Source organism: Dicentrarchus labrax, unplaced genomic scaffold, assembly GCF_905237075.1.
Source record: "Dicentrarchus labrax unplaced genomic scaffold, dlabrax2021, whole genome shotgun sequence".
In the NCBI taxonomy this organism is placed as follows: domain Eukaryota; kingdom Metazoa; phylum Chordata; class Actinopteri; family Moronidae; genus Dicentrarchus; species Dicentrarchus labrax.
In genome coordinates this window covers 2752173-2778569 of record NW_026136709.1, presented here as the reverse complement: position 1 = coordinate 2778569, position 26397 = coordinate 2752173, and the positions used below count along the sequence as shown (strand labels likewise).

The following is a 26397-nucleotide window of genomic DNA, read 5'->3' as shown; positions in this document are numbered from 1 at the left end:
TGTCAGCGCTACATAACTGTGATAAAATAATAAGTAAAGGCAGTTTGGAGTCGGTGTTGCCCCGTTCTTTTGCTGTTACAATGCTTATTACCTTTAATGACAAAAAGCAGTTAACCAAGCTGCACTGTTGTACATTTAGTTAAGTTAATTTTGTCACTGGCATGTACAATAATAGGATCCCTGTTGTGTGACCTTTCCCAGTGTTTTCTAATGAGGCTTTCTATGTTCTTGGTCCTTGTTCTCATTTAAAGGCAACTATACTTACTTTACTATTTTCGTAATGTGACTGTTTTAAAGCCATTTAAGGTAAATAGAAGTGATTATATTTCTGCCTCCCTCTCTTTTAGGCACACTGCAGGCATGCTTTCATTCAGTCACTTGCATGTGGTGTTGCTGTGTGTTTCCCCCTCTTCTTGTCAAACCATCTGAGTGAGTCTGGCCAAACAAGCAGAAAAACATGGAGCTTTACTATGACCTTAATCTCCTCGTGCTCCCCAAGCCTTTTGCTTTTTTGCTCTACTTCCCCTTTTTTCCAGATGACTATATAGTCCTAGAAATGTAAATGTCACCTCTCAGCTAACACTGATAACTCCACAAATAAGTGAAGTCCTTTAAATCCGTTCTTTACCTCTAATTTCTTGATACAAATATATATTTGTGTTTTTATTTTTTTTGCTATAACTGATTGATGTATTATAAACTTAAAAATAATGTGTTATGTAACATTATATAGTCATCATTAATAAATGATAATGAAATGAAAAGCATTTTATTTAGTTTTATGAATAATTCAAAAGGCACTGTGTGTGTGTGTGTGTGTGTGTGTGTGTGTGTGTGTGTGAGCTTCACTTATTACATACTTAATTGTTTATTACATAACCCCACATACAGTATATTTATGTATACTGCATACCTTTACATTTATATTTCTTTTAGATACTTGTATATAACTGTGTGTATTATTATAGATTCACTGTACAGTGACTCTCACTCTCATCTATGCAATTCAAATGGACATGATCACATGGAACAGCAGGAAGCCATTGCTGGAGCCTCAATCTGAATTAACAAATGAAAATTTGTTTAATACATTTTTTCCAACAAGACACAAAAACATTCTTGTTTAATTTTCTCTCTATCTGTGTGTGTCATCCTCAGTGGAAACCCAGGTCTGCTTCAGGTACTACCACGGTGTCACCGGAGCACTGAGGGCAACCACACCCAGCGTGACCATCAAGAAAGGCTCTGCTCCTGTGAGTCCAACCGCACCCACCTCACGGCTTCATTTTGACATGTGCATCTCTCTGAGATTTGTGGGCCCTCTTCGGCCTCTCAGTGTCTTCAGTTGGAGTGGCATCCCAGCTTCTTTATCCTTGTTCGCTTCAGTCAGTCATGTCAGTCAACCTTAGTGGTGAGGAAGCTACTTTGCAACTGTACCTTGCCAGGCTAAAAGCTACTCCTTAAAGTGTAACTATACTTCAGTTCTGCTAGCTCCCTCCTTCTCAGCGAATTAAAAAAATGCATCAGAGACCTGCAAGGACAGTGATGTTAGGGGGTGTGGCCTTGACACTGACCGCAGTGCGTAGCAGGAACAGTGAGCTGGTAGTCAGAGCTAACAGAGCTAATGAGCAGCTGCTGTCAGACTCTGTGTCCACAGAAACACACAGTCTGCTGGAGCTTTTACCATCACTAGAAGCACTTTGACGGCTGTTTGTAAAAGTGTCTGTGATACCTGTTTGTAGCTGAGCTAGCGACTCAGAGGCTAACTCTCAGGCATCTGTCTGTGTCTGTGGGGGGCTGTCAGTGTGTGGGATCAGGGTGAACACTGCAGTCAGGTGGTTTTGCTACAGTGTCTAAAGTCCACAGTGCCAGAATATAAAAACACTAGGTAGAGGGATAGCGACAGCTAGCATAAAGTCCTATGACTGGTGCGCTTCCATCAGTGTACATTTAAAAATGATCGCAGCGGGTTCAAAGTGGAGGCTGGGGGAGGTGGGCCGCCCTCCTCTGATTAGAGGCCCTTAACACTATTTTTATAGAAATGTTCTGATGTAGAGTCGACTCTTTCTTAGCTCTTGTCTTAAAACATACAGGGCAAACAATAGAGGGCGTGTTGAGCCATTTTTAACCCACAAAATGCAGATTTTCATAAATTTGATAATAATTTCAATTCTAACAGCAGCAATGACGTGTTTGATCACAGTATAGTCATATAGTTCAGTTTACAGCTAAAAAAAAAAGGTTTTAGGGTGGAGTACAACTCTACAATAAAGGCCAAAGAGTATATTTAGTCAGAGAGGTTATACAGATCAATTTGGTGGAAAAAGCCTCTCTGAGGGAGCTTTCATATAATCTGAGCAGCAGTGAGGATCTTGCTGAGACCTAATCCCCCTAACCCTTAGGATACAGCATCAGGTATACAGAAATATACGTGAACATAGAGCTTAGCAAGATAACAATGCTATAGCTTCAGTGACACAAGCAGGAGGTGGTGGAGGGATTCGCGTCAGCAATCCCTGTTAGCATTAGAGAATCAGCAAAAGGAATGGACTGTTTGACATGGCAGGAAACTAACATGTGTATTAATGATAGCTGCTTTCTACTCAGTGGGAGGTCCTGCTATTATGTTTGCTGGTTCACTCCAGTCAGAAATCAGTGTTTTTTCTTGTTCCTACAGTGTTCTGTTTGAATGCTGTATGTGCAGAGTTTGACACTAGAAGGATGTTTTCACATCTTAATGTCTGGAAGAGACCTTTAATGGAACTTGGCCGTCATTACTGTTATGAAGTCCATCTGTGTTTTGTTCCCCTTACAAATAAAATTTCTAAAATATTTTTGCGTACAGAAATGTTAAAACTACATATTTGAGAAGTCTAAATGTATAAACAAATAACAGGACTAAGTTTGGAGCTGCTATTTACTCTCTATTGACGTATTGCAAGATACATGAAGGTCGCCATCAGTTCACTTTTTATTGACCTTGGGTGAACTGATTCTACAAATAAGATGTGATGTCAGTGCAAGTAAAGAGCTATAGTTGATTTGCAGAGAGAGTAAGCACCACCATTAGTTGACATTAATAACCTTTTACATGAAAATGAAAAGGCTGTTGATGTCATTGTGGCTTTGGTCACAACCATCCTGGTTGCTGTGGGAAGTGCCCATCTGTGTTAGATGAATCAATAACTCCCACAGGTAATGTGATGTAGTGTACTGTTAATCACCTTCTCTTTATGCAGTGCTTGTCAAACATTAGCAGCCAATCATGATAATAATAGCATTTTCTACTTCAATTAAAATGAATATATTGAACTAGAAGAAAAACAAACAAGAGGATGCAACATAATCATATTGAGCTAGTGATAGAGCTAAAAACTTCCTTTAAAACACCTCAATGTGTTCACACATGATAGTAAAGGTCCCGCTTTCTGCATAAATCCTCTTTCCCACCACAAATACTAAGAGGAAAACGTGAATACAACTAAATACATGATCAGTTACAATAAATAATGGCCAGAAAACATACCTGGCATCTGAAACCAGGCTAAAGAGGTTTCATTTAAGTTTATGTTTAAAGGTATCAACACTTTGAGCTGCTACAGTAGCTCATAATGCATCTACTATGAACATGATCAGTTAACAATCAGACACAAAGGATTGTTAGAAAACAGCACATAAGGTAACATTTGATAAACTGCAAAGGAATGCAGCAGCTCACAATATGTTCCTCCATTGATAGACATCGCGCGTGAACTAACTTTGTGAGGCAGCTGGACTCTAGCCAAGATGGATTCACACAAGAATCCATCTTGGCTGGCTTCAAGCTAGAATTGGTTAGTGGTCACATGAAAAATTGCCATGTGAAAATCTTCAGCATACTGATATAGTTAATGTCCTTCTAAAGTCTATATCAGTCAGACCCTGTTATCAAGAGGGTGTCCAGCTGATTGGATTTCAGTGTTTACCATCCCATTCTGCTGGTGTGGGCCTCTGGAAATGCTGATGGACCCAGAACTTGATCTGCACTTGCTTCCTGAGGACAAAGGAATAAAAATAACCGTCATAGGAAGAGAGACAGGGAGGGAGGGAGGAGTAGAGATAGCAGAAGAGAGTCCACTCCAGGTAAGTCATTCAGGTTTTTGGAGCTCAGGCGAGGAGTGGAAAGCACCGGGTCAAACCTCCTGGAGGGCCAAACAAGAAGGAGACTGAAGGAGGGAGAGCAGTGGAGGGGGATATGCCTGCTGTTCACTGTAGCCGGTCAGAGCTGTCAGACGCTGCAGACAGAGAACACACAGCGATTGTTTTTATATGTGTGTGATGGACGGCATGTGTCTCCAGCTGGGACTGCTGTCTCCCAGTCACCCTGAGAGAAGGAGCGGGAGGAGGACAAGGCTCAGCTGGATAGCCTGGGTAACCTTAAATATTCACTCTGTCCACATCTTTCTCTTTTACTTACACATACGCTTGTGACATCTTCCTTTGTTTTCTTGCAGCCTCTTGAGAGAGACATATGCCAGATTGCATTGGTCACAAACAAGAAATGCGTCATTTAAACACTCTACCATTCAGGATCTGTTAACTGTTGGACTTAAGTGTAATACGATATATGATAAAACACAGTGGGTTGATATTTGCTTAAAAAACTGAATTTTATGCTATCTAATTGAATGTAGCCTGTAACTTGTACTATATTGTTGATCAGTTTCATACGTTTTTGCTAATATAGATTAATTGATAACAAGACAAAATGAAACATTAAGGGAAGATTTTGCCAAATTTGTAGCTGTCTCTCCAGAGTGAGGTGAGAATATCAGTATCAGTAGCCGTGTTTCCATCCAAATGTACAGCAAATGTAAACCAAATTTTGAGTAAATCGGCAAAAGAAAATGCAAATGAATGCTTGTTTTCATCTACTACCAGGATAAGCTGTAGGTGGTGCCAATTCCCCAGCCAGAAAACCAGAAGAAGAGGGTGGAACAATATGATGTAATTATAAGAGTTGCGGTAGAAGCTCAAACGGTGAAAAAGAATGCAGAAAACAGGATGGAAATATATGTGTATATTGTGTTAGTTTCAGGTGTTAATGTGAGGAAGGTTCCATCAGATCTGTGTGCAGAGATAATGGATGTATTATAGAGTCAGGGGAGCAATGAGAAGACTGTCGGGGAAACAGTTACACAGAGTCTAAAACAAAATTGTGCACTTTGTAGCATTCTGTTTTTCCTTTCTTTTAAGCAAAGTGCGCTTGTGTTCAAACCACAGTGTTTCTGAACTACTGGCAGCTACAGCATGAGCGACGGGAGTGGTTCCACGCTATGTGTTTGTGACGACTTGTGTGAGAAGTGACTGTTTGCTCAAAAACAACAATGATGGCTGCTGAAGAGGTGAGCACAGCTAGCTTCAGAATTGGAGAGAGTTTCTTTATTGAAAGAAGAGCAAAGAACGGCACTGAAGGCTTTTCTCCATGGTAAAGATGTTTTCTCTTATCTCCCGACTGACTTCAGTAAGAGTTTGACTACGTTATACAGTTCATTGATCTGATTGGTTGATTGATAGATGGTGATAGACAGATGGTTCATCCAATCACCTGCATTTTTTTGAGAGTTCCAAGGAAGACTTCCCAGATGGTTCTGTGTAACAAACTACCTGGTACAGTCAGGCTAGGCTCACATTTAACAATATAGTTGAGCTCCTAGATAGTACTGATTGATCCTAATTTCAGTTGTTGCTTAAAGTGTCAGAACTTTGTCATGGATCTCCACTGAAGAACATTACAATCAGGAGTGCCAAGTGAGTGAAGTAAAGATAACTGTTCATTATAACCTGATATGTGACAATTAAGTTTTGACAAGGTCTTTGGCACTTTTTGAGATTTTTGTGATGGAGGGCCGTCTGCCCTCAGCAGCAGTAAGATCAATCCCCCTATGGAGTCCTGACACTGGTAGTGGTGGCTGAAGACTCTGCTGAGGCTGGGCAGTGATGAATGAATGCGCAAATGAACTGAAGGCAGAGAGAGAATTACATTTAAAACTACAGTGGCAAATGACGTGTAGCTGTGCCGCTGGATAGACGAGGCCAGCTGATGAGAACAGCTGATATTGTGACTGACAGCCCAAGATAATGACAGCAAGGATTTTTGTGAGAGGGGCGAATGCAGGGTGCAAAGGGAAATAAACTACTATTCTTTTGTATGCAAAAAAAAGTATGCAAAAGACTGAACTTTCTCTAGTGCTTCAAATAGCACCAGGTCCATGACTACTGCTGACTGACGGACATTAAGTGATGGCTTTGACAAACCAACACTGAGCTGAAAAAACCTCCTGTACACTGCCCTCCACTGTCTCTGTCCAATCGCTCTAACTGAGTTAGCTCACTCAGCCTCTCTGTCTTAACTGCACTGGGATGCAATAACAGCCCTTACACACACTCACACAGAGGTTGGAGCCTTGGTGTATCTGACCTGTAATCAGATGGGCATCCACTTTGTAAATGTAAGTCTGTCTCTTTCAGACTTGTCATGGTTGTGGGGGAGGGGTGTTTTTATTATGTAAAATCTCTCTCCTCTTACATCATTTAAGATTCTTGCAACACTTGAAGGATGCTCATAAATTGTTCATACAGTTCCTTTTATATTTTTAAAGTGCCTGACTATTTGGTCTTTCTCTAGTTCCTGCAGTAGGATGGTAGATTATGTGGTAAGTGTGGTTCAGACGCATGAAGTTGTCATTTGGTTTATCTGTGAGATTAGGATCATTGAGGAGACCCACGCTGGCACTTTTCTCTCTGACTGTACTCAGCAAGGCAGATTAGCATCTCATTAAAATGAATTGGTCCAAACATCTGTCATTTCCTTTATCCCTTTATCTTGTTGTTTGCACTGCCAGTTCGTTTTGTTTTTTGCTCCCAGTCAGTTGCATAAGCATTCAGAGCTCATATAGAGTTTTGTGAGGAAATACTGCAGCATTTTGGAAGACTGACACACTGGCTGTTTATATGTTCTTACACTGTCTCTGTTTCACTTCTTAGCTTTCTGCGTCGTACCGCTTTTGCATTGATGGTTAACCAAATCAGCAGTGTTTCACTTTATTCCTTTATTCACTGTATTATAAAAACATCACATTACTTAATGTCTTCATTTTCTATACAATAAGAATGAATGCATGCCACAAACGCTCAATAATTTTGCTCAAGTTATTACCAGAGTGAGGATATTTATGTCAGTTTGTTAGCCTGTTTGCCTGTTCAATAACAAAAGTAACTCATCCAACTCACTGGCCAGATTGTGATTTTGGTTTGAATATTAGTTTCCCCAGAGCATAATTTCAAATGTTTGACCCCCTGACTACCACCATCAAACCAAAATTTCCGGCTGATATCAAAATGTTATTGTGGTGTTACTGCTCTTAATCAGGAATATTTTTACATTGACTTATGCTAATGAGTAATTTGATTTGATTTGATTTTATTAGGATATCTTTCAAACAAACTGTGCTGTTCTTCTAAGAGTCCTCAAAAATAAGAATATCACTTTAATAGATACAAAGTCTATTAAAGCTGCAGTAGTTAATGTTCTCTATATCCTGACAGTAGTATGAGACAGATAATCTGTGAAAGTATCAGGTTCCTCTGGCTCCTCCTAGTGCTCCTGATGGTATTTGCAAAAATCCACCGGCCCTGAACGAAAACAACCGATCAAAAACAAATCAGTGGCCCACGTTTCAAGCATCCAGAGTTCTCTCATTTTCTTCTTTTCATATACGCACACCATGTTCCCCTCAGGATGAATAGTAATAACTTTTTTGGTCCTCTGACTTTTCCTCTAGCCCCATCATCAGGTCAAAATTTGAATAAATCCAATACTACATACCTGCAAAACTAAGCCCTCAGGCTTGAGTGTAGAGAAACACTTCTTTTCTTAACAAGGCTTTTATTATGAAACATTTGTAGGAAGGTGTCTTATTCATGGCTCTCATCAGGTTCCAGACGTGAGCAGTTGAGTTACTTTTGACACCTAGGGGTAAAATTCAGTAGTACTGGTCCAGTATTTGGCTCAATATCAAACCAAACCCTACTAATTAGCAAATGCTACTATGCTAATATGCTAAACAAAGTTGGTGAACATAGACAACATTATATCTGCTTAGCCTCAGCATGTTAGCATTGTCAATGTGCACATGTTAGCATGTTGGTGTTGGTATTTAGCTGAAAAGCACAGCTGTGCCTCTACAGCCTCACAGAGCTGTTGGCATGGCTATAGACCCATAGTCTTGTTCCAAACTCATTTAGGAAGATGAAAATGCTTGTGAATGAGGTGCAATATTTTTAAAATCAGGTTCATTGATCTGATTCTATTGATTTGGGTTCATTCCATCTAATCTCAAGCACATTAATGCTTCTAAAGAGATCAACTCCTTTTGGTTTTAGTAATGCCGTGATCTTTCCTTTAACACCATCCTAAGGACTTTCATTTACATGTATTGCGTAAGACTGATGAATCTCTTTTTAGTTGCATCCTAAAAGCTGTGTCCTTATGAAGGTAGAAACAAATCTAGAGGGAAGAATCCAGAAACTCAAGATTATGATGTCCCTGTGATTTTAATAATTCAAAAAGCATCCTATTGGCCACCGTGTCTGATTTTGCCTGCTCATATAGGACTGTGTTCAGTATGTAAGGGACGTCAGGCAAGATATTTCCACTGGATGTGGAGCTGACACAACACAGCAGTATTTACACTCTTCTCCACTTCCTCCCCTCTCCATCAGCTCCTCTGGCCCCCATCCCCCATGCTCCTCCTCTTCCTGGCTGTAGAATCAATGTCAGGATAATGAAGACTGAGTATTGATTGCAGGATGCTGTCAGACTAACTGAAAATGGAGCTTTAAAAAGGCGATGTTGAAATATGTATGTTTTGTCCCTACCTGCACATGCATGTATTTGAAATCATGTTATGCCTGACATCTGGAGATTGCACATTGTCAATTTTATATTTCAATCAATAATAAATGTATTCATAGTATATTGAATTGCTATTGATTTTTGCTTTTTCACATTTTATGTATACTTTACTGTATTCCTTCTGTTGTTGTACTTTGTTTGTTACTTGTATACTGTTATTTGGCTGCAGTGACCCACTTTCCTCACGGGCATCATTAAAGTTTCATCTTACAGCAAAGGGAGGCAGACACTGGCGTAGAAGAGAAGTAAGGGTTGAGTGCGTTCTCGTGTTCTTTTCATTTTAGGATAGTTCTTAACTCTTCCTGTCTGTCTGTGTCCTCAGGTATTAAAGCCAGTGGTCAGTCCTGAAGTCAACCATGGACTGGGCAACAGGAGACTCATTAACTTCTCTCTGTCAGGTGGGATACCCACATCTGTCTTTTTTCTTTCCATCCGTTCCTGTATTGCTTTACTCCTACGCTCAAAGCCCTTCAATCAAAGTGTTCACATGTGTTTGCCCCATCTGACCCTGCTCTTGAACGGCAGCTCCCTCTATCATTGTCTGTTTTAGTGTTGTCTCTCGAAAAGCAAGTGGTACGCTCAAATCAATGCCAGCCCAACTGATTAACTTTGACATTCAATACCAAAATGCTGTGTCAACACTGGAACTGATCACCACCAGTCCACCTTTTTGAGTTTCGTTATTATATTTTTGAATTATATTATTGATTAGATTATTTATACACACATTGTTGCTTCATTACCAACTGATTCCGTTCACACACAGTCTATAGTGTTCATTACAACTGCAGTTCTTTGCCTTTTACAACAGAATATCAGTAGTTTTCAAAGGGCTTCCCCTCAGACAAAATCACATTTTCCTCTAATGTTTTGAGGGATGTAAACAGGAAGTTTGATGTTGCCATGGATTCAGAGAGTTACACTACCTAATTTCTTTTACATTTTAGAAAATTGTCTCTATTAAAAGTGTGCCGAATAAGCTATTATTTCTTCCTGTATTATCATTATACCCATTGATGTACAGACAACTATCACTGGATTACTTTGATCCTGAAGAAATTTGCGAAAATCATCATGTTTTTAAGTTCTGGAATTAAAAGGATCATCTATTTTGATTTATGGTTTCTAAGAGGATAAATGGACATTTATCTGCGATGAACATTGGGGTAATCATATTCTCAGAAAGCCTAACACTTGGGAGGCATAGTCTGAAAACCTCTGCTCAAGACCAAAAGCAAATCTGCAAAAAATTACACATGTACACACTCCTTAAGTATACGAAAATGTCATGTTTACCTCAATCTTGGCAACATCCCCTATTAAAAAATAAAAAAGATGAATCAACTCAACATGATTCATCAGTGTGAAGAATTCTGATTGTTTATCCTAAACATCACAGATGTTGAAATCCAGATACTATTGTTGGAAAGCCACTGACAGCAGTTTCGGGAATCTAGATATGAATGCTGGATATAAGCTGAACAGGTAGTTAAATTGCTCTTTAAAGGATATATCTGGTGGACCTGGGCCTGTTCATAAGTACTTTTAGATGAAAGTTCCAAAATTTGAAAACAAGCTGTTTCCCGACTACCATTTATAGATATTTATAAGTTTTTTTTAGATACTTTTTTTTTTTCATTTTCTGTTTTTATTTTCAAAACAAAATGGAAAACGGGTTGTTTCCTGATTTTTTTCTAATTTCAAAACATATATTTGTTGACAACAAGTTCCTACCCTACCTATGTTATGTAACTTAATAATAAAATAAGAAAACTGCCTCTTTTTAGGTGGCAAGAGTGAAAATGAGTCATCCTCAATATTAGTTGTGTTCTGGTTTGATGAAGACAGTTGGAAAACAGTTAGATACAAAATAGGATGTCGGCTCCACAGGATAGTTTGTTTTCCTGTTCAGCTATCATTTATCTCAAATGTTATACAGATTTTTTAGGCATTCTATCATCTCAACTGGCTTGAAAAATACTGCGTAAGGTTTCTGTTAATGGGGAAACGATCTTTGGGCTAAACCCAGAATGTTTACAACATCTGGCTTCGCCCCTGGTTAACTATGTTACTGCAGCGGGCTTCGGTTGGTTTTTGGAGTAAATCTCTTGACACCAGTTGCATGAATAAAGATCTTGCTGTTAGTTGTTCATAGTGTTAAGCTGCCATGAAATGTTTCTTTCAGTCAGTGGAGATATTGTACTTCTTTCACCCGCTCTTCTAGCAGAAACATTTGCATGCGGCTCTTTAGTCCCATTTTATTCTCTTGCACTGTGCATAATTCTGTTTATGTGAAATGTCATCAAGCTCAATTGACTTATTCTGCATGACCAGATTAAATACTTGTTTGTAGTGTGTGCGCTCTGTCCTACTTGAGTCTGCTGCACATCTGTCTTACATCACTTATCATATTTTCTTACATCACATATCACCTCTGTCTGCCTGTACATCTCAAGTTATAACCACACCACTTGAAATTCAATGTCAATCCCAAACAACCAAAGACAAACCAACCTTGGAATATTACAGCAATTTCAGCGACCTTTTACACAAACCTCTTCTTCCCATAATGCACTCATTAACAGTGACACACAGATCTCTATGGCAACAGCATGCCAGTAAAGCTGTTATGATGTCCTTCAGTCATGATAATATTTTCCAGTAATCTTGTCTATGAAAAGAAGCCCATGGTATTCGGACAAAAACTACCCAGCTACTAGACGAAGCATATGCAGCCACACACAAGAGCCCTTTACAACTAAGCTCCTACCTGCTAACTGTTACTTTTCATTTACAACCAAAAATCAATAATAATTCAAATGTAAAGAAAAACACACTAACTGCTAGCCCCAGCCTGTGCCACGTCTCCTCTCTGAAGATCTGCTGTCCTGCAGCCGCAGACACACCTGCAGCTCCTTCTCTGTTGCAGCTGCTGATTTGGACTCTTCTTCACTGTCACACGTTTTATCAGGATTGTTTCATGTGACTCTTGTTCTTACTCTGTAACTGTGACTGGAAATACAGTGAAGCACAAATATGTGCCACAACAGAGGGCAAACATTTTTGTGTGCTTCTTTGTCCCCCTCTCTCAGACCTCCAAGCAGTTGGTTTGAAGAAGGGTATGTTTTTCAATCCCGACCCCTACCTGAAGCTCTCCATCCAGCCTGGAAAGCACAGCATCTTCCCTTCACTGCCACACCACGGCCAGGAGAAACGCTCCAGAGTGGTCTGCAACACGGTCAACCCACAATGGAGCACAGAGGTACACACAGACTCTCATACACATACACAGCAGTATACTTCGCTCTCTCACATGTGTTGATAGATTTCCAAGCTATATTTAGCCATGTAAACTGATTAAACTACATTATCTGTATTCATACTTTTCCTTGTCTCATCTGTGTTCTTGGCTGTGCCAAATGCAATCCCCTCAGCTAACCTGAGCAAATGGAGACAGTTTCACTTTGAACAAAGTACTGTTTCCCAGGATGAAAAGAGAAGGTTAGGATTCAGTTTGGTTGAAGGATGGATGGTAGAAAATGTGTGTTCTCTAAACTGTATTTATGAATTGTTTCTGACTTTGAAAGGACATATGAAAACAGTGCAGTGTTCTTTTTGACACCTGTTTCAGTCTTTTGCCAAAAATGTTCAGATGAATCACATTTTGTAGTCACATTTTAGTTTAATTAGTTTAAGCTTCTAGTTTAAGTTATTTGTGATATTTTAGTCTTATTTTCATCTCACATGTAATTCTTTAAAGCACTCACCACATTCACCAGCACATTTGCTGTGTAAAGTTGTACACAAAGTTAATCTAACTCAACAGTAACATGAAAGGTATCTTTACCAGTCTGTGATTTTTCACTGTCAATGTCACTGTACTCTGCAGTAATACAACAGACTGGTCAACAGCCTACATGCTGCATGCATGTTTTCTTGTCTTGTTGTAGCTTGTGGTCTAATTTTTAGTGGGATTGTAGATTAATTCAGTCAGTCCAAACAATAATTGCTACAGTTAGATGTTTAAGAATATTAAAAACGTTTTAGAAACCCCATTATAGATGTTTTTGTGCATGGATGGAACACAAACGATGGTTATTACAAATATAGTATTCATTTTTCGAGAGCAGTTGAATCAATATAAGATTGTTATTTAAAGGATTTTTGAAGGAGAAACAATGCCCTAAAATTTTCAACATAAAGCCCATACAGCAGATTACACAGCACACAAAGGGATGATCGTGTGCTTCTTTAGGTTTCAGTAGTAGAGTAAGAGGATCAATGTAATCCATGAAAATCATGTTTACTTTGCAGAAACAAGATCAGCCAATTGATTTTTGCTTGTAGGGATTTTTCTTGGAAAACCATACATTTCTGGAAAGTTCATCACCCATAAATCCTGTTATGGATGCAGCAGATTAGCAGCATTAGTAAATAGGCTTAAAGTAACATTTATATAATATATGGAGGAATTACTTAACAAATAAACATTGTACAAAAATAAAAATTTGCCAAAGGAATAACTTTTGTAAATAAATGAAATCCAATACATTTTTCTACTGTTATACCAGATTTTATGTTGATCAATCACCAAAATAATTTCTTTTGGATATTAAACATGAATAAATTCATTAATTATTTTTAACAGAACCAAAAAAATTATCTGATTTAACCTGACGTGTCACTTTCAAAACCCAGCTCAGAGGCAAGATAAAAAAATAATATATTAAACACCAAAAGTACTGCTGATAAATGGAATAAAAGATTATTGCGACTGTTTAAACTGTCAGTAACCTGTATTCCACATGCAAAGAATGAACATTCTTAAAACATTTTAACTTGTTTTCATTTTCAGTATAAGAGAACACACATAACTGAAATGATGCTAATTTGAGATTAATGACAGATGTGGCCAGCCTTCCTGTGTGCATCATTATTAGGATTAATTTATTCCATTAATTTATTGTAATGTCCTGTACTCCTGTGTCAATACCACTTTATTACAATCATCTTGGTTCATTTCCTGAAAGATCTTTCTACTTAAAACTAATGGTTAATGGTTTAAGCTCAATGTCATGAGAATGGCATTTAAGGTAATATCAGTAATGTCAGCTTTTGTCATGTAGCCTAATAAAGTGTCCCCCCAGACTTTCCAGTACATCATTATAAGTGTCATTGAGGGTCACTGTCATTCATGCCGAGTAATTACTCAAGACCATACAAATAAACTAAATAATTTTGTAGGAAGGTGTCTTTTTTTGTTCAGCATAATTCTGAGCTGTTTTTTCTAATGCCAGTAAATGGGGCATTACAGTCATCAAGAGTGTTCATTTATTGAGTTGATTAAAAAAACACCTGAACTGCTTCTTAGATGTTTCTCTCTCAGTCTACGATTGCAGTCAGATATGAGAAAGATTTCATGCCCTGGTGAATTAGAGTGGGATTGTGAACCACAGGCACTGCAGAGCACAGATTAGAAGTGGCTGGTGTGGACGGACAAATCAAACACTGGCTCTAGGTAAAGCCTTTCAAGTTTCCTGGTTACAGTAGTTTCTTCTATTCGCTGGGAAGGCTGAACTGTATTCAGATGGCTGCAAACCACAAAGTTGTGCGGATTTTTTGGGGCACAAGGGCTTTGAAAGAAGCTGACAGACACACAGCACTAACAGATTATCACCTTATAAAGTCATTTTGGCTAACTTGTCAGTGAAAAATCCTACACAACAATACCACTTACATAACCGCTAGATGTTCCTCTGTAGTGATTTGATTCAATTTCCATTAAAACTTTTAGAAAATAAGATTTTTTCATAATATGTCTTCAGACATTGATTGACAAAAATCAAGGTCAGTGTTTACCTATAGGCTCCTGATTCAGTCAACTTGAGAATCAACAGATAAGGTGCTCATATTTTTAGGAACTGAGCCTTACAGGCATACAAACCTAAGTTGGGAGTTCTACAGTGAGTTATACACAGCCATTGGCTCCAATAAGCCACCTTTACTTTGGCTGATGATTTTTTTCAGGGTGTACTGCAGTTAATCATTTGTGTTGTTTGTGGTCCAGGAGTTACTATTACTTTATTTTATAGTATTAAACGTATAAGTGAACCGCATTTTGTGTAATTTTGTTTTGTAATTTTGTAATTTCCGGTTGGTCAGATATAGTGTGACATGGGAGGGACTGATAAAATGGACAGGTGATGCTAGAAATGACTCAATGCTTTGTGCATAAAATAATCTAGAGCTTTTTTTTCTGTCTAACTGCAGTGTCTTTCTCCGAATGCTACACAGCACAGTCTCTACCTTTCATTATGTCCCTCAGGAGACTCCATACAATTGATTTAATGCAGAGTCCCTCTTGGCAGCATCCACTCAGCTCAAAGCCACTTTCCTTTTCCAAACAGCTCCCATGTTGAGTGGAGCTCGGTTTGCTTGGCAGTAATGTACTGTGTAACTCTAATGGCTCTCCATAGCATGCTAGCTCAGTCAGCATACTTCCCATACTGCAGTCCAGTACTGTGCAGATTAAAGAGACAATTCTGTGTCATTATGTAATAAAATAAATGATGACATATTATTAGAACCTCTAAAAAATAAACCATGACAAGAATGGTCCAGTGATAACTTAATAGTGGAAAGTACTTTCTATGGATTGAAAACTTAAGATATGTTCTATAAATAGTGATGCTATAAAGCTTTTTAATAATGACTGTAGGGTTATATTTATCTTCATTTGCCATTATATTAGATCAATGTTGACCTTGATTAATGCTATTTACTGTACTTCTAGTGTGCAGGATCTCACTATAGTGTGGTTGTTTGTTGACGATAATGATCAGCTGAGTTTCACTTTTCTCTAGCCTAAAAGCAACTGTGCTGGATGGTAGTTACACAGAACCATCTGGAAAGTCACTGTTGGAAGCTCTTTCAAAACATACTTGGCTAGTGATTGGATGAACCATCTGTCTAACTAATCAGATCAACTAACCATATAACCCTTACTGAAGCCAGTCGGGAGAAAACTGATGCTACCAGGATCTACGCTGCTAACCTATGTCAGAGCCATTGTTGATTAACAAACTGCACCTAGCGCCCGCCATGGAAATAGAAACACAGATAGTTATGAATGCTGAGAGATTCAGACTCCACTACAAAATTGACTGTAACTTGCTTAATTCTTTTCAAGAAATTTGATTTGTGATAAACTGATACCTGTGACTTGTAGGACACTTCAATAACTAGGGGGCTGATCTAATCAGCACAATGCAAAAAACAGTCAGTCTCCACTTGGAGAAATGTGGCAGGCAAAAACGCATAGATTGAAGCCTGGCAAGATGGATTGGATCATCTTTTGTCTAAAATATGGTTAAGAAGCTTTTTAATTTGGACATAGGTAATAGTCCATAATAGTCTATAATAAAGTTGTGGCCAGCCTCCTTATGATAGTACGGCATGCCTAAATGAAAATAGCTGCAGTTTTTTAAATCGAACTTCTATCAATATCACATCTAGATTTAGCAAAAGCCTAATTCAGGAAAGCTGCGCTGGCTGGTTGGGTGGCAGTCACCCTCTAGCAGTTGTCCCAGTGAGTTTTGTGTCTGGGAATCACATAACTTTACAATAAGCTGCACTCATGGTTATGTTTGCAATTGACTGGCGGTCTGGATGGTAATAACAACAAGTCAAAATTAATCAGTGGATGCCTGAATTTCATCTTAACATTGTCCGTTTTTGTCCAAACATAATGGAAATGCCAAAAGTATTTTAATGAATTTAAGATCTTGCAATGATATTCCTCAGATCCAGACAATGAAGTCTCAGGAAGATAGTTATTCAGTCCCTCCAGAAAAATGCGGCGGTTTTTTTTTGTGATTATTGCGGGCAATAATCCTTGATTATGCGGGACGTTTTCTTAAAAAATGCGATGAAATCTGCGGCATATTTATGCAATTTTATGCAATGAAATTGCGTGAACTTTCAAAAATTGCGGGAACTTGCAAAAAATTGCGGGAACTTGCAAAAACTGCGGTTTGATGAAAAAGAGGGAAAAAAGTGATTCCCCCAACACCCTGTTGTCACTAGGCTACTACCGTAATGTAAAGAGTCATTTCTTATTACTTCCTATGATAAGCAAGCATACTACATCACAGAAAGTGCTGGGAATATTTAAGTTCTCATCTTGTTTTATTTCAGACCTTAATAAACACTTCATAAACAATCATGCAAGCCCCGCGTATTTCTCACGGAAATCGACAATTTATGCGGCGAAAGTGCGGCGTATTTGAAAAAATGCAGCCCCCGCATGAATATGTGGACTTTGGCTGATTATGCATTGAATTATGCGATCGCATAATCGCGTTTTTCTGGAGGGACTGGTTATAAAGATGTGATAATCAGAGTCATGGATATGAAAAGAGAGGAGAGAAAGTGAGAAAGAGTAGTGAAACAATTGTTAATACTTGTTAATAATATACAAATACATCAAGAAAATATGTACAACAGTTGTAAGTTACAGTGGACATTAAGGTTCTGCGTGATGGGTCATATTTACATAGTGTGTCAAGGTAATGTTACCTGATAAGTCCATTTACCATTATAAATATAATGTAGGTATAATAACATACCTATAAGTCCAATGTACAGCTCAATGAAAGTGACCTTTATTAGTGTGTAAGGATCAATACCTTTCATGTGGCGAGAGGCATGCAAATAGGAGTGTCTCGTTCTGTGCCACGCTATAGCTCATGCTGCTGTATGGGTGGCGTGTGGTGCTGAAATGAAGTCCTGTTATCTACATTTTTACATCTGAGACCAACAATATCTTTTATCACAACAGACCCCAGCTCGGTTAGTCACAGTAGGGTAGTGATAATGTCACTGGGCCCCGATGGAGAGCTGATCTTACTAGCCTGTGCACCCTATAATAATTCAGTAGCTGTAATCCTCAGGGTAGAAACATGTATGGTGATTTCCTCATCTCTTCTGGTCCTGTTGTTGTATGTTGCTCAGTAACTCTGACATTTGAATAAAGTTATTTTTCCTGTAAAGTCAAGTCAGGAAGGAATAGAGGCAAAGGATCTGTAATACAGTGGTGGCTCGTGTTGGTTTCGTCAACGAAAATTATGACTTAAAATAGTCATCAACGAACCTTTATTATTCATTATTTGATTATGATATTTGAATGATATTCATTATAGCTGCGGTCCGTTAACACTAGTCACAGACACACACATTTTATTTGCACTTTTTTATTATGTTATTGTAGCTTGAGCATTCAAGCACCTTGTTTCTCTTTAAGTTAAACTTGAATGTAATGTCAATTCTTTCTGGCATTGTCATTTGAAGCTATTTTATTTATTTAATTTAAATGTATGTGTGTGTACTTCTTACATGTTACATGTAAAATACATATGTTGTAAATTCAAATCAGAGCGTCTTCCGTGTCTGGAATTGAATGTATTCTTGAGTCTATAAGGTAACAATAATATAATAATAAGATAACCTTGTTTGACTTGGGAAATGGGTGACTTAAAGAAAATGTTGGTTTTGTCTGTACTATACTAGGTAGTTGTAATGTATTAACGGGGTTAAATAGAATTGCATTACTAAAAAGAGACTAAAATACAATTTACATTGACTAAAACTAGACTAAAATGTCATCAGTTTTCGTCGACTAAAACTAGACGAAAATAGTCATGGATAATTCTGACTAAAATAAGATTAAATTCAGACTTTTAGTCGACTGAAACTTGACTAGACTAAAAAGAGTATAAACGTGACTAAAACTAATAAAAACTAAAATGACAGTTTGACACAAAGACTAGACTAAAACTAAAACTAAAATAGGCCGCCAAAAACAACACTAGGGGTGGCAATATTTTATTCTGTGCAGTTTAATGAGTTAGAAAAAACATTGACTTGTGCTAGCTTTACATCCATATGTTGTCATGCTAATACAATGGTGCTAAGTACCCACAAAGTATACAATACAGTACAAGCTCTCAAATTCTGTTGGTGTGGAGTGAGTTGAGTTAGTGAAGTTTACGTGGACTCTGTGAAGCTAGCTAGTTAGCTAAAGACTGAACTTTTCAGCTGCTGTGGCCCTTGAAACCAATGAAACATGACGGTTGAAACACTACTGCTTATGTCCACAGAGGCCAGCAATATCAACACAGAATGAATGTTCCTTGTAGCTGCTTTAAATTCCATTACATTGCCCTGATGATGTCATTGTGATGTCATCAAGGTTACATCAGCTTGGTTACTACAGAACCTTTAACAGAAAGCCTGTGTTAGCAACTAGAGACGTAGAGTGTGACAGATGTGGGCATTTACCAGGAAGCAAAGGTTTGTCAGGTTGCATTATGGGAGATGTAGGATCCAGTGTTTCTGGAGTTTGACTAGGGACTAAAAGTCAGGATATATCAACCTCTACTGGACAGATTTGGATCATTCATTTTTAATCTGTCTTTCACAAGCGTCCCAACATTATATTGGTGGAGGTTCCCTTTAAACCTTGTCTCTGATTGGCTAGTTCTGCTCTCAGCATACATGTGATCATTCACATGATCCAATGAGCTGCTTTTAACAGCATTCTTAAGAGTAAATCTCACATCTTCCATATGATAAATGCAGGCTCAACTTCCCTTATTCCTCCTGCTTCTCCTCTTGTCCCATCACTTCCTCTCCCTATACCCTCTTCGTCCTATCCCTCCTGTCCTCTGGTCCTACTCTGCAGCTTCTCCTGCAACAACACACACTCTCTCCTCCTTCCCTGCCTCCCTCCCTCCCGTACAATCTCACCCTTGTTATTGAGTTTGTCCCACATCCTCCACTAACAAACGCACACTTTTGCTCTGTCTGCTTCCTTCTGGCTCATCTTGTAAATTATTCACTCCGACTCCTTTTCATCCTCCTCTGTTATCAGCCTGCACACTGATTTCCCCAGCCCAGCCTTTCTTTCATTCCTCTTCTGATTTTTCTATGTCCTTAGCTCCACAATGTCATTTCATTTCATCTCATGCAACCAGGTACACTTTTTAAATTTCTGTGTGCTCCTTTCCTCATTTCACTCCCCTTTCTAGCCCTGTCCCCAAATTCGTGTTCCTTTTTGTCTCTTTTCAGCTGTCCACCAGGATGGAAAATTAAATATCACAGGACATACAAGCCAACAGACACATCAGAAAACCAAACACAGCCAATATGATGTACACAAAGTCACTGAATGTAATGTAATGCTGTCTAAAGTAGAGCTCAGTTGCAAGGTTAGCAGGACAGCAGATAAAATCTATGGAATTAGGTTAAATATAAGTAAAAAGAAAACCAAATTGAGGCAGGAAAAGAAGTCTGCTGCTATTAGAGAAGGAAGAGAAAATGTATGAGGAGAATTTCTCAAACAATTTATAAAATGCAAATGCCAGCGTTATTCCTGTCATTTGCATGCAAACTAAAAAAAAAAAGTACAACAACAACATACTCTCAACAATGTCTACTAGAATTAGTTGACAAATAAATGAACATGTTAAAGTTAAGTATTTAATAAAATTAGTTGTTTAAGAAAGCAGCCTTCTGAGTACCTTTTCAGAGTCATATCGGTGCAAAAATCTATGCATAACCCACACAGGAAAAGGTATATTTTCATTCCAGCTTAAAAATGTACTATATCAGACGCTGTATTAGTAAGGTGAATTGTTCCCCTCTAAAATCGCTATCAGTCTCAAAAATTTCATGTAGCTCAGCTCTAGCTAAAAGTACAGATTTTTCAATAGTTCTGTGCTCCAATGCTACCATTATTCCAAAACATGCCTGCAGTCATTTAGGAGCCAAACTTCGTATGACCAACGTAAGAGACCTCCTGAGATCTCTGAAAGGCAAGCTTTTTTTTTTTTTTTGTCCAGTTTCGTTTGTTAAATTCAAAGTAATGGAGTATTTCCAGCTGATGAATGGCAGTGTTTCCATTTTCCAAACTAGCTTCCTCCACGATTACAAAACTCAATTCAAGGATATGATTGGATTGTTGGATTTCAAATCAGTAGGGGGTGACAACAAACATAATGTTGCTAACAAATAATCTTTTGACGGGGGCTAACTGTAATATTATTACTGAAATGTATTAGTAATTTGTTACACTACTAGTTACCTGGGAAAGTAATAAGTAATATATGATGCTGTTCAGCCCAACAAGATTGGGTAGACAAATTACAATAATAATCCAGAAAGGGTTTTTTATTTTTCAGTTCATAGAAGCATTCTGAGTATATTATAGAAACCTAAGTCATGTAATTTTATATCAGGTCCATACTGGGACACTGCTTCTGCTTCAGGCTTGTTCTGTACCACAGCGGAGTCCGTCGGGTGCTGTAAAGAACTGTTTCAGAAAGGTTCCCCATAGCACAACGATCACATTTTACATTTATTACACATTTATGATACTATAAAAATACCTTTTAATGAAGGTCTTTGCAGCACTATGTGTTAGAAATATTCTAAACTGAACCATGTTAAAGTGTCCTTTTAAATCACTGTAAAGAAATCATTATATTTACATCAATGCATCTCTTTCCTAACCTTCTTATCCTGATGTTTATAGACATCGTAGAGTATTTTATTTATAGTTCTGTAACAGTCAAGAAGCAACCCTTTGTATCTTAAAATTAAATGTAGAGCCAAGTCACTTCTATTGGATTTGTCTTCTTTTGCTAGGAGATGGGAACAGTTGAGTGTCACTGTCGGTTTGTGTTCCAAACAAGTTTGTTTGAGCAAGTATAGGTAACCTTTTAGATTTTGAAAGTATCCAATTATTTATTATTATTAAGTATCTAATTACCTGTTTAACAGAAATAAAGAAACAATGGCTTTAATTTTCAGGGCCACCTCCCTCAGTTCTCTCCATAGTTGAAAAGCCACACGCAAGTGTTGAATGTGGTTTGAAGCTCTTGCTTCATCCAACTTCTTTCTGTTTGTAGCCCTTTCTGCTTCTGCCTTCTTTATTTAAGCCGGTGAATGCAACAGATACCAGATTTTTTAATCAGTTTTCTCAGAGCATTTGATTTATTGATTGCTGCAGGGGTGTAAAGAGAATTTAATTACATATAACAAAAAATGCTTCTGAAATACATTACCCACCCTAGCTTTAAGCCACAAATTTAGTTAAGCTTGATTGTACTTCAGAATTTTCCCCGAACTGACATGTAAACTAACTCTAAGCTAATTAATTGTCACTGCTAACTGAAGCCACCTCTTCAGATCGTCCCCCCATCCCTTGGTAGTAGAAGGCATAGTCACGGTCACATTATCCGGTTTAAGGTGTGACAGCAGTGACCCAACGTCACACCCATAATTCATGAGGTGTCATGGGACTACGAATAATATGGATAAACCAATCTAAGCATCCAGCAGTCACTTATCAAATCTGGTAGCTTACAAACTGTACTGCGTTGAGATACGCTTCCTTCTTAAGAATACAGGACAACATTTGGAGTGGTCACAAAAGAGAGGTTAGGAGAGACAAGAAAGGACAGATCTTTGTGTTGAGAAATACTCACCAATATGCAGTATATTTTTGAAGGGTTGAACCAATATTGATATTTTTGGATTAAAGCAGCTAATAGCTTATAATATTCATTTGTGCTTTAAGAATTTGAATGTCAATTTAGAAGCATGTCTCAAAGGGCTTTAAGCTGCGCTCTGTGTTTCCCTCTGAATTATGTTTCGGTAGGAGTGGAAAATGCTTTGGAGGATTTGGACAGTTAAAGTTCCTTGCTCTGAAGCGCTGTTTAAGGAGCTTGGACAGCGTTCAGACCCCCGCTGAGAGAGACGAAGAGTGAGGGGAGTCAGGGAGCTGTAGAGGGAGATAATTTATTAACTGAAACCACATACATGCTTACTTGGCTTGGAGGAAGAAAAATAAACCCTAAATTAAGCTGGTACAAAGCTGAAAAGATATTTTAATCCAGCATAACACTGTAGCTTCAATAAAAGAGACCATCAGTTGGCAGTAAGAAGAGAGATATGGAGGTTTCTGTACACATTCTGCACTTAGTGAGCGTAAAAGAAGACATTTTTGTTCTTCATAACAATATGATCAGAAACTGATCATTATACGTTGCATGAAGAGAGGATTTTTTACAGTTTTGTATTTGGTTGCATCACAGTGTACGGGGGTGTCTTTTAAGATTACAATCTCGGTTTAGTTTAGAAAGGATAGTGCTTCTGGTTACAGTCACCAGTCAAGTCAGTGTTGTTTCACCGTGCAGGATGAGCAGAGTTTGTTTCTTTGCACTTACCTTAAATCTCAGTTTAACCTGGACGTACCAGCAGAATGTATGACATCACAGCTAGATTGGAGCAATCATGCATTTTACATGTTAACCTTCAGCACACATGCACTGAGAATGGACTTTACAGTAAAGTAGGAGACATTTGTGACCAGCACTTTTAAAAAATAAAATATGTAACACTTATTAAAATGTCTAAAAATGCTAGATCTATGTAAATATTTTGCTGACTTGTTCACTTACGTTATCCAATTTTTTCCAACAATGTTTAAATCCAGAGAATTGCTTGATTTTATTCCGGTAATGGTGCATTTCATGATACTTGCTTTGCCCTGGTTGCTATAACTTATGGCAGGGGTCTGAAAATGTCAGATGTATGTGGAAAACATGACCAGTGATTGGTGTTGTATTGCACTTGTGTTCTGTTTTAATGACACTGTAATCTTTCCCCAATAAAGGCTAATATGAGCCCTGTGTACTGGAAAACAGATATTATGGTCTAACTTTAGGGCATAGACACAAATCACATAATCATCATCCAATGACACTGAGCTGGTAATCCTTACGATGCTCCTTCCTCTGTCTGTCTGTTCGTCCAGAGGTTTAACTTTGTGTCTCTGCCCACCGACGTCCTTGAGATCGAGGTGAAGGATAAGTTTGCCAAGAGTCGGCCAATCATCAAGCGCTTCCTGGGGAAGCTCTCTGTCCCAGTCCAAAGGCTGCTGGAAAAACATGCCATCGGGTAAAACACACACCATACACAGTGCAGCGGGACTGCTTTTATCAGTCCCAACATTACTCTTGTGTTCGATGATTCAAGTCTGTTCAAGTTTCCCCACATACACAAGCCCACATGGACAGTGGATTAGACGAAGGATGTGGGTGGCTGTAGTCAGTTTAAACCTCATGCAACCATCTGATTTTAGCTGTGATATCATTAGCTATCTGTACAGCCAGCCTGCATTCCCTTTAGTGCAGGCTCTTACTTATCATATTAACTTCTGCCTTTGTGATTCTGACCATTCCTTCTTGTTTTCTACCCTACACACTCTTTTCTCTCTGTCTTTTGTCCGCAGGGATCGAGTAGTGAGTTACTCGCTGGGTCGCAGGTTGCCGACAGATCACGTCTGTGGCCAGCTGCAGTTCCGCTTTGAGTTGACCTCTTCCATTCACCCAGGTACATGAGGCATCAGGCCATTTAGCAGCGTGGACAGACATGTTATCAGTCCTGCTGTCTGCCCTTGGCCTTAAAGAAGTCTGTTCACATTTACACTGTTGATCTTTCTCTCAAGTTATTTGTCTCTCTATAGGAAACTCATGTTTATTCTGACCATTCACTATAAACAAGATAAGAAGCAGAGTGTGGTAGCAGGTTTCTCATTTTTCATTTGGTTCAGGTTCTTGCTACATTGCCCAGCAGCCGGTGTTTTGAATTTATGGATTGTGCTTTCACATGAATGATCCACAATTGTAAATGACTAATTTGCCCCCAAAATCAAGAAATTATGCACACACATAGGGATGTCGTGATCTGAATTCAAAGATCGATTTTTTAGCTGATTGGTATCACATATATTGAGTACAAACCGATTCTTTGTTTTGATAGGTACAAAAAGTTTTGAAATTGGTCCAGTAGATCACCTCAGTCGGCAGCCACAAAACAATCTGTAATGGCTGCAACGTAATCCTTGAGGGCAAAAGGGCCCGTCAAAGTACAGCCACTAAAAGTGCCTGTTATTTTAAATTACTCAAAATTTTGGTCTAAAAAACCTTGATCAGGACATCCCTAGTTAACAATTTAACATTTCTTTAAAAGTATCAACGATTATACAATAATTTTACAAGCAAAAACAGTACATCCAAGTATCACATCAAAAATGAAATAAATCTAAGCAACTCATTTGTTCATGGCCCCAAACTCAAAACAGACATCTACTCAATGTCAAGTTACTGAAGTAATTATTAATTCAAGAGGACAAATCTGTAGTTCATGCACATGGATTAGTAATTAATTATTAATATTCTTTTCTTAGATGATGAGGAGGTCTCTCTGGTTATAGAGGCAGCATGTCCTGAGGGGGAAACTGCAGCAAATGGCAACCACGTTGCTGATGCGCCTGATGATGACACACTAAGCGTGGGACCTGACATGCCTGACCTCCCCCTGGATGCCCCCCCTGACCCCGAGACCTCTGCGCCACCGGCCTCCACAGCGGAAGCCTCCATGGCGGAAGCCTCCATGGCGGAAGCCTCCGCAGTGGAAGGCCCCGCACCGGAGGAGGTCCAACCTGCAGAGAAGGAGGAGGCTGAGGCAATGCCAGAGGCGGATCAAGGAACTGTGATGGAGGAGGAGAGCACAGTGAGGGAGGAGCCCCCGTCGACAGAGCCCCGGGTGGAGCAGGAGGAGGCTGAACAGCAGGAGGGGAACAGTGGAACGGAGGGAGAGGAGGGAGGAAGGGAGGAGAGGCAGCAGGTGGAAGAAGAGGAGGAGCAGAGAGCAGAGTGTGCACCACAAGCTGAGGAGGAGGTGACAGTAGAAGAAAAAGAGATTGGGGAGGAAACGCAGCCAAAGCCAGACTCTGACAATCCTGTATCAGCAAACAATGAGGTTGCTACTGTGGAGGCCCCCACGGAGGGAAACATCACATCCCAGGAGGCCCCTGTAGAGCCACCCGTGGGGGCCCCCCAGGAGGTGACGGAGGCAGGAGAAAGAAGTTGCGGCCCCTGCACCTGCCAATCAATCTTCTCAAACTACAACTCCCAAGCCCCCTTACGCCGCAAAAACCGCCCCTGTTCCCTTCCAGTGTCAGAGCTGGAGACGGTAATCGCTTCGGCCTGCGGTGAACCGGAGACGCCCCGATCCCACTACATCCGGATCCACCACCTCCTCCACAGCCTGCCGTCGGCCCAACACAGAGCTCCCAGCCAGGAGGACGAGGAGGAGACCGGGGAGGGAGAGAACACAACTATCACTCAAGATACCACATCCACATCACCAACACTTAAAACCTCCAAAGAGGAGGAGGGGCAAGAGGATGAGGACGAGGAAGATACAACCCAGTCTCCCTCTCAGGTACCGCCAGATGAGGGCAGAGTAGCTAAAAACATTACTCAAACTACGTTTAAGTAAAAGCAGTGGAGGTTTGGACATGAGTCACAATT

The 26397-nt window shown here is 39.2% G+C and overlaps 1 protein-coding gene across 4 annotated transcripts in view; it reads left to right on the top strand.

The window, feature by feature from the left end:
* LOC127369146 (E3 ubiquitin-protein ligase HECW1) overlaps nucleotides 1-26397 on the top strand; it is an 86105-nt gene that overhangs the window by 23610 nt on the left and 36098 nt on the right. For all 4 annotated transcript variants that reach the window (XM_051410218.1, XM_051410216.1, XM_051410219.1 and 1 more), the window contains 6 exons: nucleotides 1159-1253; nucleotides 9279-9354; nucleotides 12049-12218; nucleotides 23835-23977; nucleotides 24312-24412; nucleotides 25269-26308. In XM_051410218.1, the coding sequence (XP_051266178.1) occupies nucleotides 1159-1253; nucleotides 9279-9354; nucleotides 12049-12218; nucleotides 23835-23977; nucleotides 24312-24412; nucleotides 25269-26308 (1625 nt within the window). The remainder of the gene's footprint in view (nucleotides 1-1158; nucleotides 1254-9278; nucleotides 9355-12048; nucleotides 12219-23834; nucleotides 23978-24311; nucleotides 24413-25268; nucleotides 26309-26397) is intronic.